The 18778-nt window shown below is 34.6% G+C and overlaps 1 protein-coding gene across 1 annotated transcript in view; it reads left to right on the top strand.

Annotated features, from left to right (window-relative positions):
• FBXL17 (F-box and leucine rich repeat protein 17) overlaps positions 1-18778 on the top strand; it is a 487473-nt gene that overhangs the window by 32604 nt on the left and 436091 nt on the right. Inside the window, exon 4 of the mRNA XM_036280976.1 lies at positions 7470-7601. Coding sequence (XP_036136869.1) covers positions 7470-7601 — 132 coding nt within the window. The remainder of the gene's footprint in view (positions 1-7469; positions 7602-18778) is intronic.

Below are 18778 nucleotides of genomic sequence, written 5' to 3'. Positions count from 1 at the left end.
AGATAGAGCAGGAGGGAGAGAGGGGGGGGGGGAGAGAGAGAGAGAGAGAGAGAGAGAGAGAGAGAGAGAGAGAGAGAGAAACAGAGAAACAGAGAAACATCAATTAGTTGCCTCCTATACACATCACAACCAGGGATTGAACCTGCAACCTGGAATCTAACCTGCAACCAGGAATCTAACCTGCAACATTTTGGTATATGGGATGACACTCCAACCAACTGAGCCACCCAGTCAGTGCAATGTTTTGATATTTAAAAAAAATTATTGATTTGAGAGAGAGAAAGAGGAAGGAGTGGAGGTCGGGGTGGGGGAGAAAGAGCGACCCTAATTTATTGTTCCACTTATTTATGCATTCATTCATTGGTTGCTTCTTGTATGTGCCCTGACTGGGGATTGAACCCACAACCTTGGCATATTGGGACGACACTTCTAACCTAGTTACCTGGCCAGGGTTAGGCTGGCCTTTTTTAAGTGAAGTTTCTACCAACACCCTTTTCATTAAACACTTGCCTTCTAGGTTGACTGGTGGCTACCCTTGACACATTGTTGTACTTAAGTTCTGACATGTACTTTTTCTTGAGCACCAGATACTAGACTGGTATTGATAAAAATTTAGAACATCTGAAAATGACATACTGGGGTTCTGGGTTTTAGGTCACCCATTTACTTGGGTGAAGATGAAGGTTAGGATTGTACAGTGTCAGGTACAAGTAGCAATGAAGTCCAGGCTGGGTGTGAATGGAGAGCTGTTGTTGGAGCTCGAATTTTACAAAGTTGATAACCCCCGTTACCTGGAAGGGCCCTCAGGCAGTACTTTTCCAGTATCCAACCAAGGTGAGTGGTGATAATACATCCAGGTAACATCAACCAGATAGGTATTCTTATCTGATGATTCCTTGGCATTTCAGAGTGTTCTTTGGTAGGGTAGAAAATATGGAGGTAATTTTGAGGTGTTTGTAGATTTTTTAGGTACTGACTTTTTGCTAGGAAGAAATGAGGGTAAATTATTTATTTGATACAGGAAGAGATCAATTACAGTTGAGAGTTTCCTATCCTGGCACTAGTTCCTGTGGAGGGAGGTTTCTTCTAGCTGGTTTCTACTCTGGCAAGTTGTGATTCTGTGCGTTCACTTTTTTGTCTCTCCAATTTGGGGGCAGTGGTGTTCCCTATAACCTTATTTTCTCATGGATATAAGAAGAGTTGATTTCTTAGTTTGTTCAGCTTTTTATATGTTGTAAGGATGGAGTGGCAGCTTCTAAGTTCTTTATGTGCTGATCTGGAAACCAGATGTTGGCTTTTCTTAAAAAGAGACATTATAATGACTGATGATCATCTTGATCTTGTTTACACCCAGTTTTATGCTTTATATGGCAGATCTGAAAAAGCCCAAGGTCTTTCCCAAATCTCTCCAACTTGGATGGTCTAGATGAGGCCCTACTCTAGGGCCTGGTTCTTACTCCATAGTGCCACCTGTTAGGTGTCTCAGCTGGACACCAGGGCTCTTATCAAGCCTCTCCATTTTGACAGGGACAGAGTTACAATGTCTTTAGCACTCTCTTCCTGCATAGAGAATGATATATTTAGAAGAGTTACACTACTACTACTATTATTACTACTGTTTTTAGATAGAGGACTAATTGTGTTAACTTCAGGACATGTTAATAGGGATATTCTTATAGGGTTTGGGTGAAGCCCTCTGAAATATTTTTCTGTGGATGATAGATGATTACAGCATTGAGATATTTGAACACATCAGCAAAATTGGGAAATATACTGGGTATAATGATAGACTCTCTAGTTCCTGGATGGTCGGGAGCATTGGGACATTTATGGTTGGGGTGATGGAGACCAGTGCAGATAGCACTGATGCAGATGCAGTCTTGCTATTATGGCTAAAACAGAATATCAATTTCTGCAATGAGACTAAATGACAGTAATTATAACTATAAACGAGGCAATTTTTCCTAATAAGTTTCTTGGACTCCCATGCTGCTAATGTCTGTTGAGGCCAACCAGACCAAAACATGAGATAATCAGCTTAAATCTCTCCCCCAAGCTGCAGGAATATGCTTTACCTGCTTTAACATGAGACTCTGCCAACTTGTGTACACACACTGATGTCTAAGACCCTGCAAGAATACCTTAATCACTCCTTTTATGTAGATTCTGTTCCCAATGATCCTGGCTGGTGCAATAAGTATTGAGGTCTCTTTATTACCTAGGATCAGAAGAAATTGACAAATAAGATAAGAAATTGACAACAGGAAAAGTATCAACTTTATTACTAAGAAAAGCTAGATTAGGAAATGTTGCTTAGTAATAGAGTTCAATGGGATTGTTAACGCATTGTTAGTGCTGGAGTTTGGCCATCTCACTGTCTTATCAGGTAGGCCAGACCAGCGAGTGACCTGCCTATGTACAAGTGGAGATTTCTTGCTTCCTGAAGGCATTTGGTTCCCAAGGTGAAGGATAGAAATGAGCTGAATATATCCAGTCTGTTGAACACAAACTAACCAGTGGAGAGACCAGGAATTAGACTAATTGAACTTCTCCAGAAGAAGAAAGCATTAGTGGAGTAGAAGCATTTTCATTCTATGTCTGCATTTTCTTGATTTGTTCTTTTATTTTATTTATTTTTTAATCCTCACCCGAGGATATTTTCCGAAATATCTTCAGATAGAGTAGGAGTGGGGGGGGGGGGTGCAACGTCGACTGGCCTCCTGCATGACCCGGACCAGGACTGGGGATGAATCAGAACCAAGGTATGTGTCCTTGGCCAGAATCAAACCCGTGACTCTTTGATCCGAGGGCTGATGCTCTCCCGCTGAGGCAAACTGGTCAGGGCTGATTTGTTCATTTTAGAACATCTGTACTGATTCCTTGATAGGGAAGTTGATGATTTAGCTCACTTATCTTTCCCTGTCTTCCTTCTCTTGGTGTATTCTTATGTTTTGTGGAGTACAGATTCTAATAATTTCTTCACTTGATCTTAGCCAAAAGGCTGAGATGCGATTCTAATAATTTCTTGGTAAAGACTAGATGGGAGGTAAATCTTTCAGAAGTTGCATGTTTGAAATGTTTCTTTTCTACCCTCACACTTAATTCATAGTCTGAATCCTATGTATAGAATTGTAGGTTTGAAATAATTTTCTTTTAGAATTTGATGGCATTGACCTATTGTTTTTTTTTCAGTGGTGTTAAGAAGTTTGATGCCTTTTGAAAAAAATGTGTTTATTGATTTTTTTGTTTGTTTTTTTTTTTAGAGAGAGAGAGGAAGGGAGAGGAAGAGAGAGAAACATCGATCTGCTGCCTTCTGCACATCCCCCCACTAGAGATCAAGGCCTCAACCCCAAGCATGTGCCCTGACTAGGGACTGAACAAGCAGCTTCTCAGTGCATGGGACAATGCTCAACCAACTGAGCCACAGCGGCCAAGGCATCTTTCTTTTATTTAAAAATTTTTTTAATTCTCTATCCTTAGTATGAAATCTATTTCTCTCTAGGAGTCTGTAGAATCTTTTTTTTATACTCATAATTCTGAAATTTTATGATGATTTGCCTTACCATGGGTCTATTTTTGTCACTTGTGCTGGACATGTGAGTCAGCCTTTCAGTCTGGAAGTCTGCAGCCTTTCATCCTAGAACATTTTATAGAATTAATTGATTGAATTCTTCTGTATTCACTGTGTAAGCTTTCACATCACATCCACATTTTTAGCAATGTGCTTTCACTCAGGTATAAATGACGTATCCCAATACAAGACCCTATGTTTTACTCTCCCCAGGACCCCAGTCTTATGCTGTGGTGGGAGAGTGGGCAGGGTCAGGCTGAGCAGTAATAGGAGATGATCTGAGTGGTTAACTACTTCTAAAAAGTCTTTTAAGAATCCTGTGTTTTTGGTTCCAGCCATGTCCTAATGGCCAGACATATGTGAACCTGTTGAGGGTTCTGTAGTAATTATCAAGTTGCTTCTGTGCTTTCACCACAATTGGCTTTGATTTCTGCTTTCAGAGGTTTAAGTAATGTGCCACTTGTATATTTGTTCTAGAAACATATATCTTTTAAAGCATTATAAGATCTGGTAGCAGATCTAAGGGACATGATAAATATTGATGAGCAAAGATGGTATTTTATTGTATCTGTAACAGCAGTAATATATAAAATTATCTTTAATTTCTGTTGTTTACCAAGTCCCATGTACTCCTAAATACTATGATTTTTTTTGCTTACATTGATAAGTGACGGAAAGGCTAACGTTCATTTAGAGCAGTGGTTCTCAACCTTCCTAGTGCTGCGACCCTTTAATACAGTTCCTCATGTTGTGGTGACCCCCAACCATAAAATTATTTTTGTTGCTACTTCATAACTGTAATTTTGCTACTGTTATGAATCGCTATCGGAAATATGTGTTTTCCAATGGTCTTAGGCAACCCCTGTGAAAGGGTTGTTCGACCCCCAAAGGTGTCGCAACCCACAGGTTGAAAACCACTGATTTGAGGCTAGTATGAAAATAAAAGTGTATTCTTTATTTTGTATTCACTTTTCTGGAATCTCTGAATTCTACCCATTGACCCAATTTACAACTCCTGAATTAACTGAAACATTTTGAGACCATAATCATAATTTCTTATATTTGTCCACATTTTTCAAAGTGGCTTCTATAGTGCATAAACTGATTAACCTTTTATTCATTCAGCAAGTATTTACTACATATCAACTAAATTTAAGACACTGGGCAGGTACCTGGGATATATTAGTTAATAAAACAAACTTCTGTCTTCATGAAGTTTATATATCTAGTGGAATATATAATTTCTTATAGTGTAGTATATGTTAAAATACATGGTTTGCCCTGGCATGTGTGGCTTAGTTGGTTGAACATCCTCCTCTATACCAAAAGGTGGCAGGTTTGATTTTTGGTCAGGGCACATACCCAAATTGCTGGTTAAATCCGTGGTAGGGGCATGTGTGGGAGGCAACCGACTGATGTTTCTTTCTCCCTTCCTCTTTTAAAATCAATAATAAAAAAAAATAGCTCTGACCAGTTTTCCTCAGCGATAGAGCGTCCACCCGCAGACCAATGAGTTGTGTGTTCAATTTCGACCAAGGGCATGTACCTCGGTTGCGGTTCGTCCCGGCCCTGGTCAGGATCATGTGGGAAGCAACCAGTTGATATCTCTCTCTCTCTCTCTCTCTCTCTCTCTCTCTCTCTCTCTCTCTCTCTCTCTCTCTCTCCCTCCCTCTCTCTCTCTCCCTCTCCCTCCTTCCCTCCCTCCCTCCCTCCCATTCCTCCCTTCCTCTCTCCCTTTCTCTCCCTCTCTCTCCCTCCCACTATCTGAAGATAAATAGAAAAATATCCTTGGGTGAGGATTAAAAAAAAATACAGCCCTGGCCACTTTGGCTCAGCAGTTAGAGTGGCAGCCTGCAGAAAGAAGGGTCATGGGCTTGATTCTGGTCAAAGGCACATACCTGGGTTGCAGGCCCCAGCCCTGGCTGGGGTCGGGCAGGAGGCAACCAATTGATGTGTCTCTCTTGCATCACGATATTTCTCTCTCTCTCCCCATCCTCTCTTCCTTCCTCTCTCTTTAAAAAAAAAAAAAAAAAAAAAAAAGGAAAAATATTCTCAGATGAGGATTAACAAAAAACAGCAATAATAACAAAACACACAAAAACATAGTTTCTATATATTACCACCTCTAGAAAATTAATTGAAATCACTTACCTTTTTGGGTAGTATCAGTACTTGAAACAGAACCTGAAAGATTTTTTTATGAATATAATGTTTACTTTTTTAAAAAATATGAGATTAATAGGTAGCAAAGGAAAAACAAAAACACCACTACCCATTACTGCACTAACTAGCCACTGTTAGCACTTTGTTGTATATATATATATTTTTTATCCTCACCCGAGGACATTTTTTGTTCAGATAGAGAGGGAGGGAGAGAGAGAAAGAGAGAGAGAGAGAAACATCGACGTGAAGGGACACATCTAGTGGCTGCCACCCGCACAACCAACCAGGGCCGGGGACAAACTGCAACGGAGGTACATGCCCTTAGCGGGAACTGAACCCGGGTCTCTCGGGACCGCAGGCCGACGCTCTAACCGCTGAGCCAAACCGGCCAGGGCCACTTTGTTGTATATTTTAATTTCTTTTCTATATACATATACCTATCTGTATATTTAAATATGCAACATTTGTTTATAAAATTAGATTATGCTATAAAAACTTAGGTAAAATTTTTCATTTTTATTTGTTGTGTTTGCTTCAGTTTTAATGGCTATATAATAACTTTATGAAAGCACCCTAATTCATACTGTTAGGTGTTTTTTTTTGTTTTTGTTTTTTACTGCTTTTTAAATAATTTCTTATAGCTAAATCTTACCAACCCACCTTTAGTTGATTATTCCAACAATTTAAAAAGTTTTAAATATATGGAATATTTGAATTTTATAATAAACACTTATTTATCCACTCCTTAGATTATATGATTAACATTTTAGTATGCTTACTTGACTACATATCTATCCAATTATCCATCCCTCATTAGTTAATTTTTTAGTAGATATTTAGAAATGGAGTCATACATTTTTCAGGCACATTTTAATAATTTTTTAAATTTATGGTAAGTAGCCCTCCAGGAAAATTTTTATTACTAATTTACACTCTAATCAGTGGTTATTAGCGTATTTGGACCTTGCCAACACTGGGTTTTATTGTTTTTATGTAACCTTGTGCTAATTTTTTATATATCGGTTGTTATTAAAGTAAGTTTCTTATAGTTTGCTTTGCTGATCTAATCTCCACTTTAGATTTTGAAAAGATATGCATGTAATTTGTTCTTTGTGATACTTAATGTTTTTAAATGGAAACATTGTGCTTGTTCGTTAATTAAGGTGCAGTTGGGATTCCAACCAGGAAACATTAGTTCTTTTAGTTTATGCACTACAGTGTGTAAATTAAATAAGTACTGGTAACTAGAATATTAACTGTAGCATACTAACTTTTTCTTTTTCACAGAGTAATTGAGCTGAAGGAAATAAATGATGCATTGGGGCAATCAGAAATAGAACTAGAATATCATGAATTAAATTCTTTTACTCACTGGTACATTGTTTCACTTCTTGGACCTTTGTTTTATTCTTTGGACTGGTGTCCCCATTCAGAGTAACACTATAACTGATATAAAGACTCAAGAAAAATAAAGATGTGAATTTGAAGTGTTAAGCAATCTAGACACTTATGTGGGCATATAGTGTGATGTAGTTGAAGTAAGGAAATAGAAGGTAGAAAGGCTTACACAATACTGTTTTAAATTATAGATTATTTGTATTTTATTTTGAAAGTAGTTTATAAATAATTATTTAATTTTGGTATTGCTATTTTAAAAAAATTGTATGGAAATTTCACTAGACATATGTTAGCTTTGTTATTTTCTAAGCATTTAGCCAAATCTTTTTGTTTGCAGCTGGGCTCAAAATGCAGAGAACTCAAAGATATTCATTTTGGCCAGTGTTACAAGATCTCAGATGAAGGCATGATCGTCATAGCTAAGGGATGTCTGAAATTACAAAGGATATACATGCAGGAAAACAAATTAGTAAGTACTTATATTATCCTTGTGTTTTTTATTTTGTTTCTAACTTTTGACTTTCTTATAACTTAGCTTATACATTTTCTTCTGTTTATTATTTTTGGTGGTTTAGAGGCAAGTATTACTTAAAGCAAGAATGCTCTCAAAACAATGATTTTACAAATTGATCCTCTAACGGTCTAGGTAGGTGCTTATGCGTGGCACTTGTATGACAGTTGACTGACTCTGGTGTATTGGAAAAAATTAAGTTTTAGTTGTCAAACATAAGTATGTGGATGTACTTTAAAATAGGCAAGGTGGTCTTGAATAGGTAGCATATTTACAAAGAAGACTTGCTTGTTCATTGTATCCCCCAAATAAGATCTTTTGGTTGCCCCTTGGAGTTAGTTTATAAAATTTGATAAATACATCTTATTTATTAATGTAAGTTTTGAAAGGTTTCTAGAAGCATCATCAATTCAAGTGAGATAATGTTATTTTTTAAAAAGAACTAAATAGATTTATTCAATTTTTCATGTTAATAGTTATCATTTTCATGTCTTATACATTTCTTTTATTGTTATTATTTATCTTTATTATTGAAAGTATTACAGATGTCCTCCCTTTTTCCCCCATCGACCCCCTCCATCCCACTCCCCCTGGCTTTCACCGAACTATTGTCTGTGTCCGTGGGTTATGCATATATGCATATAAGTTATTTGGTTAATCCCAAATAAATAAATCCCACCCCCTCTGAGATTTGTCAGTCTGTTCCATGCTCCATGTCTCTGGATCTGTTTTGTTCATTAGATTCCATATTGTCTTTCTCTGACTGGCTTATTTCACTTAGCATAATACTCTCCAAGGTCCCTCCATGTCGTCACAAAGGGCAAGAGATCTTTCTTCCTTACAGATGCATAGTTTTCCATTGTGTAAATGTACCACAGCTTTTTTATCCACTCATCTACTGATGGGCACTTGGGTTATTTCCAGATCTTAGCTGTTGTAAATAGTGCTGCCATGAACATAGATGTGCATATATTTTTCCTGATTGGTGTTTCAGGATTCTTAGGATATATTCCGAGAAGTGGGGTCTCTGGATCAAATGGCAGTTCAATTTTTAGTTTTTTAAGGAAACTCCATGCTGTTTTCCATAGTGTCTGCACCAGTCTGCATTCCCACCAGCAGTGTACTAGAGTCCCCTTTTCTCCACACCCTCGCCAGCATTTGTTGTTTATTGATTTGTTGATGGTAGCTATTCTAGCAGATAATGCTATTTTAAAATATTCCAGTTAGAAAAATTGAAACACTGAATTAAAATTAAATGCTTTTATCACCACATAGAATTATATTTGTTTCTGTAATTATGTAGTAAACATATTTCACTTTTCTCTTTACTATATTTAATATAAACTTAAATGTATTAATTAAGATCTTAAACTTAAATGTAATAATTAAGATCTTGTAGAGGGAATAAGATCTTCTGAGTTAGAGAGACTGAGATTTTGAATCCTGTTATCCACTTACTTGCTTTGTGACTCTGGATAAGTTACTTAAGCTCTCTGACCCTCATTTGCAAATGAGGTTAATACTTGTCTTTTTGCAAGTTGTGGCTTTGCAGATTAAATGACATAATGTCCTTAAATTGTCTAATACAAACTCTGACACATGAAAAACTAGTAGTTTTTATGAGGTTATGACTATATTTGTTGTCTGTTATATTCTACTTTACGTTCAAGATAAATTAAAGGATGGTAATCCCATTTTAGGATTTTTGCATTTATCACATAACGGGAATATTTGTTGAGTGAATAATATTTCTTTTCTTGTTAAGTAAACACAGAAACATTTTTCTTGACACATTAGAAATTTTAGTCAGTTGGTTGCCAAAGGAATTAACTGTATATGTTTTTTTTTTTTTAACTGTATATGTTTTGAAGGTTCTAGTTATGTTCACATTAGCTTTTCCCTAATATTGTGGTCCATTAAAAAGTTGTTATATACTTAAATGCCAAGGGAATCAGTTGTGTTTATAGGGTTATTCAGTAAATATTTGATTTTGGAAATTTGAAGTAATTTTACGAGATATTAGAGAAAGTTGTTTAACGAAGTTTTTTTCTTCCAGTTTAAGATTCTTAGAAAAGGAAATTTAGAATAATTTGAACTCTTTATATTGAACAATTGAGTTATTGATAACTAACCTCCCAACTTTGCTTAGTGTTTTTGGAATTCATGAAATAAGGAGAAGTATTTGAATTACTTGCAAAATTACAATTTTAAGTAGTTGGTTTGTTTAACTCTGATAAGTGTTATTAATAGTCATTTAACAAGGAATATTTTAAATAGGGTAAGCAGAAATAATAGAGGCCTGGTTAAAGGCAAATAATGTTTATATATGAAAATATATAGTTAATATTGTATGTTGCTACAAACAGGAAATATAAACATGGTTAAATAGGATAAATATTTTAAATTAAGAGCTAATAGAAATACGTAGGAGAGTACTGTGTCTGAAAGGATGCCAACAGAATGTAACCTGCACAGACACTAATCATTATTAGCCCAATTATTTTGCTAACACTCTTTTGAATTTTCTAAAAAGAGTTTTAGAGCCTCATTGTGTAGTCTATGTAACACCATAGCATAGTGTTTTTATTTAAATATAAACTGTGTTGATTTTAACATATCAAATTGGTTGTTTTTGTACATTGGCAGTATTTGAGGATACTTTTTCTTTTTCATGTTATATCTTGGCCTTTAGATGGCAGCATTGTCCTTGTATATTTCAGTGACAGCTTTTTGTGTCCTTGATAAAACTGTAGAGATACAATGCTTGTATACAGTTTTTGCAGATATTTTGGTTTATTTTTAATTTTTGTTTTTTAGGTGGTTTTAATGGTAAAATTTTTTTATTAAAATAATTTAAAGTATTAGTTGCAGCTAGAATGCTAAAAGGTGAATTGATATTTTGCAAAAAGTAGCAAGATATTCAAACATCCTTATTTGTGGTACTGATTTAAGTAAGATAATCTTTAGAATAGGGGAAGAATTCCTGTGTTTACTAGAGGAAAAACTTCTATTTAGGTGGAAATTGAGGACAGTGACTTGACATTTTAAAACTCAAATGAATTAGGGTGAGGCTAAGAATTGAGGATTTACATCTAAAATCTTTCCGAAGGAGAATGACTTTCAGTTTTAGTCATTTTTTAGTTAGACTGGTGCCATGCACCTACATGGATGTATTTTACATTCACTATAAAACTCTTGTATAGAATCTAGAAATAGATGTGAAGAATACAATTATAGTGAGGGTTTAGTATATTGTATATACTGTTTCCCTGCTTCTAGGGATAGCCTTCATATCACTTCTGTGCAATACTTGCTCCAAAGTTATTTTAAAGGCATATTTAGTTTGTGTGTCTAGTTATCGATGATCTAGGAACCTCATTAAATATAATCTCTCTGCTTCTTTACTTTCTTTATTTCAAATTTTGATTCTCTGCTTTCTGGACAGAGGAGATCTTTGAGCAGCTTTTTATTCAGTTGCAAAATGATGGGACCAGATAGATTATCTGTCATTTCTTATCCAATCTGATATTTTAAAGTACTTTACTAGGATTTTGTGAATTATTATGAAAGTAACTTCTATCGAGTCCTATGGTCATCATATTTGATACTAGATCTGTATGTGTTGTGTGTATTTTTTTTTACGGTCTTCTACTTTGGAGAATTAAGTTGTGAACTGGTATAGATTTCTGAATTATCAAGAAAGTAATAATGTATTATGAATAGATTTAGAAAGTTTTAGGGAAATAACAAGTGTTTCCTGATTAAAACTTGATTTCCTGAAAGTTAATTGTGACCTCTTATTTTATTTCAGCCTCCTGGTGAATTGTTATTACTAGAGTTATAATTCTGTGACATCTCCTTATGTCCTTTGGCTGCTGCTGTAACATTATTTGTAACATTGTTTTTTATTGTTTTTAATTTTATTATCCTTTGTAGGCTTACACAGATGATGTAGGATCTAAATTCACCTCCAGGCTTTCTTCTTACAGGTTGGAAGCATTTAAGGGGTGATTAAGGCAAATGCCATGTTTGAACCAAACAACTCAGTTTGTGCCTTGATCCTGTAGTTTCTTACTAATGTGATTTGGATCATCTTAAATTTTATGTGTTAATTTCCTTATTTGCAAAAAGGATATAATACCACTACAAACATGTTCTTGTGAAGATCAGACTAAAGAGATTAAGGGAAAAAGTACCAAATATGTTTCATGGTCCTAAACATAGGGTATCTTTAGTAAGGGTTGCTTTTCTTCCCCTCTCTACCAGAGTTTACTTTCTGGAGTCTACCAATTCGAATTGGGCTGTCAGTGCCTAGTATTACCTACTATGTTCTTATTTCACCTATTACTTACCTGCAGTTTAATTCTTTTTTGCTGCTTGCTGTGATTTGAGGCTCTTGCAACAGCTAAGTAAATAGGCTTATAGTCATGTTATCATCAGCTGGATTATGTAAGGTAAACATTTGCATCAGAGTTTAAATGGCAGTAGTTAATTCAGTATTATATGAAGGCTTGTGTTTCCTCACTCTTACTGTTCCACTCAGAGTTCCTGTATTAAAGGATTTGGTCCTCCCCTCCCCTCAGTTCTCCCACTACACTCCTGCTATCTCATTTCTCAAGCATTCCTGTGAAGTGAGTTTACTTATAATCTCAGACATAAATAATTTACATTTGTGAGGGAATCTGTTTTCACTTCAGCCTTCAAAGCCTCCCAGGGTAGATATTCACCTTCATTACTCCTTCCCTTCTTTTTTTTTTTTTTTAATATTTTATTGATTTCTAGAGAGGAAGGGAGATGGAGAGAGAAACATCAATGTGAGAGCATGACACCCATTGGCTGACTCCTGCACGCCCCCTACCAGGGATTGAGCCGGCAACTGATCGGACCAGCAACTTTTTGGTGCACGCGCTCGTGTCCAGCCAGTTTAGCCATACCAGCGAGGGCGCCCCTTCCCCTCTTAATGAGTGAGGCTTTAACTTGCACACAGAGTGGTAGTTTCCAGTGAACAGTGTGCGTGAACGTGGCATTCTAAAGAAGGGGACCTAAAGATACTGAGCTTCATTTTACTGTATACTACATTTCAGGATTTTGCTGTTATTTGTTGATTTTTCAAAATATTTAATAATAGTTATCTTTTATTGAGTACTTATAATGTACTGGGCACTATGCAGCTTTACATAATTCTCACAACTACCATATGCAGTAGCTTATTTTTATTCAATTTTACAAATGAGTGGATTGAGGCTTAGAGAGAGGTTAGTTAACAACAAATAAGTGTCAGAGTTAAGATTCTAATTCAGATCTTTTAGATTCCCAAACCTTTGTCCCCAACCCCCTTTGATTGCATGGATACATTACAGATGGGGCTAATCCATATGTCTTTGAACCAAGCAGTCATTTCCAAACGGCATTATCTCCTTTTAAAACACTGACAGGTAGTGTGAGACATCAAAGGAAGAAGTTAATTATTAGCATGAACAGAGGATCTTTTTGCTAGTATGACAACTAATTTCAGAGGAAGCTGTAAGTACTAATGGATATATATTAAAATCTTTTCTGGGAAAATTAGTAAAATTATCAAAGAAGAAAATTCTCTTCAACATAATGTTTAATTTTGATCTTAATCTTGTACAAATATGAACATAATTAACTTTAGTAGTACTCTATGTAAAAATTTTTACTTTGCAAAGTCATAGTATTTTACATTTTTTTGTGAAATTTTGATTTAGATTCTAATACTATTTCATTTTAGTCCAGCATATTTAACAGAAAGTTTAATGGATTAATGAACTGATAACTTTGTACTCTGTTCCTCAACACTATTTCAAATGCTCATTCAGTTTAGCTAACATTTGGAAAACTACTATGTGCCAGGCACATATGAGAGGTGTTGAGAAATTTAAAAAATTTATATTGCCAAGAGAGTAGATTTTGGTTTAAGCTTAAGTGTTATGAAAGTGCCAATTATAGAAATAGTTACTTGTATGAGAGATAAGGGAGGAATCGGTAATACTATAACTAGTAGGTAGCATTTGAACTGGGTCTTGAGTGATATATAGAGATATGATGATTGTGAAGCAAGCAAACATTTTTTTGGGAAGTGATGGCAGCTGGAAGAAACAGCAGTAACAAAGACAGACATCGAGAACATACGTGGAATGTTTAATAAGTGATGTGGGTTACAGTAGGATTAGCTTTACATGGAGGGTGGGTAGGGGAAGTGTTCATCTTTGGGTCTATAAAGGAAGGTAGGAACCAGGTTGTTAGGTTTCTTGAGTGTCAGGCTAAGTAATTTGGATATCTCTAGGTAATGGGGATTATAGCACGGGATTTTACCAAATGTGAAACATGATTATATTTTGGGAGTTTTAAATTATTTTGTAAATTTTGAGAAATTGGGGAAAATACAGAATACTAGAAAGAATAATAAAATCTTTATGCCCACTACACAGACATTCACAATGATTTACATTTTGTTAATTTTCTGCTGCTTCTTGAATTAGGAGAGCAAATCACCTGTAAGTTTCTTGTTTTGCATCCAGTGTCATCTCACTTCATCCTTTTAGAGGCGACTATTATGATGATCGAAAATGCTTTAAACATTAAAAAGTTTAGCATAGATGATACCATGAAAAACAGTATTGTATCGTTTAGTTTGTAATCATGTATAGTTTATAACTGATATCATCTGGTTAGATGTATGGTCTCACAAAGTATATATCAATATGTAATTTCCATTTTTTCTTTTAAGTTTTTGAGATCTAGCCATAATGAATTTATATTATAATTCTTTTTAACGGTTTGTGTTCTTTATATGTATATATGACCTGTTTATTCATTCCCTATTGAGGGACTTAAATTGCTTCCATTGTTTTACCATCATAGGCAGTGTTACAATAAAATCCTTATAAGTTTCTTGTGCTTATTTGTAAGAATTTCTCTAGGATATATACCTAAATATGTAATTATAGGGAGCTAATATATTTATATTTTAAAATTATGACAAATCGTCATCAGTAATCGAGATCATGATTCATACGGGTATCTTTCTGGTAGACTGTCAACTCTTGAAGGCAGGAAAGTAACTAGTTGTCTCTTTATCCCAACCTCCCTTATGGTGGCACATAATAGATATTCAATAAATATTAGTTTAGTAACAAATGGGTTACTACTAAACTGAGCATGCTTTTAAAAATGTTCCTTCATGTATTTTAGGAACTTCCATGAAAAAACGATGAATTTGAATATATAAATAAAAGGTTGAAAGATACCGTCAGTCGTGTTTTTTTTTTCTTTTCTACTAAGTAAATTTCTTTGATCTAGTTACTGTAAGAATGATACTATTTTTTACATATCAAATGAATCCTGCCAAAGTCATTAATGTACTCAAGGAGTATTTATTAGAGCAATTGTTTTTAACAACATGCAGTTCTGATAAATTAGAACATAATTTTTATTCTTGTCAAAATTATATTGACTTGTACTTTCTTATCATTAATAAAATTGGTTTTATTTTATTGAAGTTATTTTTGAAAGACCTACTTTAAAGACAAAAGTTATGTGTCAGAAAAACACATTGAAAAAGTGTTAAAATGTTACTTGACAGATTTTTTAGTTTGAAGTGTAAGTACATTCCTCATTTATGTTCTTTGCTAGACCTTGACCTCTCACTCCTTTTTTAAATCTCTTGGTATCTTTCTCTTATGGGTATCTTTTGTACCTGCCAGGTGTCCTGTTTTTTAAAAAACATAAATGAATTGTATTTCAATTCATTTGAAAAGCATAGATAATCATAAACTATAAATGTGTGACCACATGTTTTCTTTCTCCGTCTAACAGTGTGTGGTATGTAGGGCAGGTAGTAACTTAGGTAATAGCCAAATAATTTTTCTTTGGAGTGCATTAATTGTTTTACCCATCATATTTACTGGCCTAATTATATTAGTTTAGTAATATTACAAGTAGTTCACAAACTTTGGGGACCTGTCAGCTGATGCTAGGAGATGCTCAAATGCTAACAGAATATGAAGAGGAAACTAGCCTAGTAGTAAAAGCTCTTATACAGATAACCCAATGTTAATAATGAAGAATTTGTTATGGTTAAAAATGGGAGACTCCGCATAGTATAAACATGATTTTAATTTCTTTTCTGAATCAAATTCTGGATTACTAAAAATATCCAAATTGTTTTCAGTTTAACATTTATAGTTGTTAAGTTATTCCTAGTGTTGGAATTTTTTTTGCTGGTCTTATTTTCTACTTATATATTCTATAGTTTAGGTTCCTTCAAAAAATTTTTTTGCTTTCTTTCTTTTGTGACTACATGTTTAAAAAATCAGAAAGAGACTTGGAGCAAATCAAATTATCTCTCAGGCATAAGTACTGTCTCTGACTTTCTGCTCAAGTGTTGGCAATAGGAGGTGGTTGATTGAGATAAAGAGCGGAGTCATTAGACTTAGCAGATAGACATTTTATAAGGTTAGTTGGCAGTAGGATGCTGCGAGTACATTAAGCCTGTCATTTATGAGCACATATTCTTCAGCTACCTTTCTAGACTGTCAGTCACTAAGTGAGATGTATTGTTTGGATCTAGGGAGAAGTTTTGGCTTATATTTTTCTTTATCAACAATATCGAGTTGCTAGGGTTTTAGACTATTCAAGACTTAATACTACTTATTATTATAGTGGGTAAGCTTAAGAGGAGAAAAATTTGTTGTTTTGCTTTGTTTTTAAGATTTGCCTTTCTGAATATCATTTATAAACTGTAGTTGAATCTGGCTTCCTGGTGATAGGATGCTTCTTTTCTTGTAGTTATTATAAAAAGGATATATTATCATGAAAGTGCTATGCCCCTTGGGTTGTCACCAGGAGATATCTTCAGGCAAAAGCTATGTAGATTATATTCCTATCTAGACAACTGGTTTGGTGAGCACTGTTTCTATTCTTGCTGCAGATTTTGCTTATTTCCATTACCTAGGTTGGCATCCTTTTCTGTTTTCCTTGAAGTTTTTTTTAATGGTCTGACATGAAGTTGTCCTCTGGGCAATAAGTAGAAGGATGGATAGTCATGAGACTGGGGTAAATTCTTTTCCTTGGATTCCACCTTCTGGTTTTTAGTAGCCAAGAAGTTGAAAAGCCAGGTGAAAGATGAAGTCTGCTCTACTTTGATATTTACTTGTTTTTAAACCATTCTATTGTATCTTATTTTGTATAGCCACATTTAGGATGAAGACAAGATCAATATATGATATATTATTTGTCTTTAGTAGGTATTGCACTTTAGTATTTTTTGTATCTAAAATACGATAGAAGTGGGTTACTTTAGGAGTGTTCTTGGGGGTAGAAAATTTGTAGTTTCTAATACCAGGTTTTCATGGACTATTTTTGATTTAAGAATGAAATGTGTTGATGTGTTTAGCATTCATTTGAATATGATAGATAAATGAATACATTGAGAATTTGTAATCCAAAGAAAAAGTTATAAATCAGAATCCTTCTATTTGAACTGTGTTAGGGTGGTTATTCTTACCTTGTTGTACTCTTATTGGATATATTTTTATATAATTAAAACATTTTTTAAATTACAGGTGACATCCAATATTATTATTGAGTATATCTTTGATAACATAAAGAGGAAGGTATTTATAATCCTTTTTTTAAATTTTATCCTCACCCAAGGACATTTTTCCATTTTTTGTTCAGATAGAGTGGGAGGGAGGGAGAGAGAGAGAGAAACATCGACGTGAAAGGGACAAATCAAGTGGTTGCCACCTGCATGACCCAACCAGGCAGGGCTGGGGACAAACTGCAACCGAGGTACGTGTTAGCGGGAACCGAACCTGGGCCTCTCTGGAACACAGGCCGACGCTCTAATCGCTGAGCCACACCAGCCAGGGCTAGGAATTTTATTTATTTATTTATTTATTTATTTATTTATTTATTTATTTATTGGTATGCGCCCCTAGCAGGAACTGAACTTGGGACTCTTTGCTCCACAGGCCGACGCTCCAACCACTGAGCCAAACCGACCAGGGCAGGACTTTTTAAAAAAATAATTTTTAAAAATTTAGTGATGAGAGGGAGAGAGAGAGATTGGTTTGTTGTTCTACCCATTCATGCACTCATTGGTTGATTCTTTTATGTGTCCTGACCCTGAATCATACTCACAACTTTGTTGTAATGGGGATGATGCTACAACCAACTGAGCTACCTGGCCAGAGGCAATAATCTTAAAAATTAATTCTTTTCTAACAAAAACTGTAAAATTTCTATAAAGTTCTGTTAATGAAGGTAAACCGTTCTGTACTCAAGTCGTTTTGGTTTAGTTTGGGAAAAATTCTTTTTGCAGTAAGGAAGAAAGCTATGAAAAATTAACATTTTTAATGAGAGGAATGCTTATTTGGGAAGTAAAATCTCAAATAAGTCTTTCTTCCTCAAGAATTAACTGTTTTATACAAAATAATTTCTGTAAAGTTAATGTCGAAACTTGTGGCTTTAACATTATTTTTTTAATTGCAAGTTACCTGTTATATATTTTCATTTCTTGGCTTGGTTTATATCCCATTGAAGATATTTGCTTTGTTTAAGTGCTTCCACCAATGTATCTTTTATTTTTCTGCTTTCAGACAACCTTAACAAAAATCTCGCAAGACTGCTAAGAATTGTGGTCTTTTTTCTTTTGTCATACTTGAAAAGATGAAAGTCAACAAGTTGCCTCTATGGTTGAATTTGTTTAGAAGAACTTGATTTTATTGTTGCAGTTTAGAAAGAGATAGTTAAATGTAACATTTGATACATATCTTGGTTGCTTGGAACCAACAAAATACACCAAGCAGATCTGGCATAAAATTTAGTTAGAACATTGAAGTTGCTGCTTTTGGAGATTATAACAAGCAGAGATTACACTGACAAGTATCTTTAAAAATGCTTTGCATAAAATTCTTAGTTTTTTATTTCATCTCTTAGTTCCATTTATTTTATTATATTTTTGTTCTTAAATATGTTCTAATAGTTTTGTAGAATCAAAGATCATACAAAGAATATCTAAAAAGAAACATAAATAGGTAGCTTGTTAGAATAAGGCTGTTTTTTTTTTTTCATTTTCTAAGAAGATTGTCATTTGGAACTTAAGGAAA

This window comes from Molossus molossus, unplaced genomic scaffold (genome assembly GCF_014108415.1).
Source record: "Molossus molossus isolate mMolMol1 unplaced genomic scaffold, mMolMol1.p scaffold_m16_p_3, whole genome shotgun sequence".
Taxonomy (NCBI): domain Eukaryota; kingdom Metazoa; phylum Chordata; class Mammalia; order Chiroptera; family Molossidae; genus Molossus; species Molossus molossus.
The sequence above is the reverse complement of the archived record's forward strand: the minus strand, read 5'-3'. Positions and strand labels throughout refer to the sequence as shown.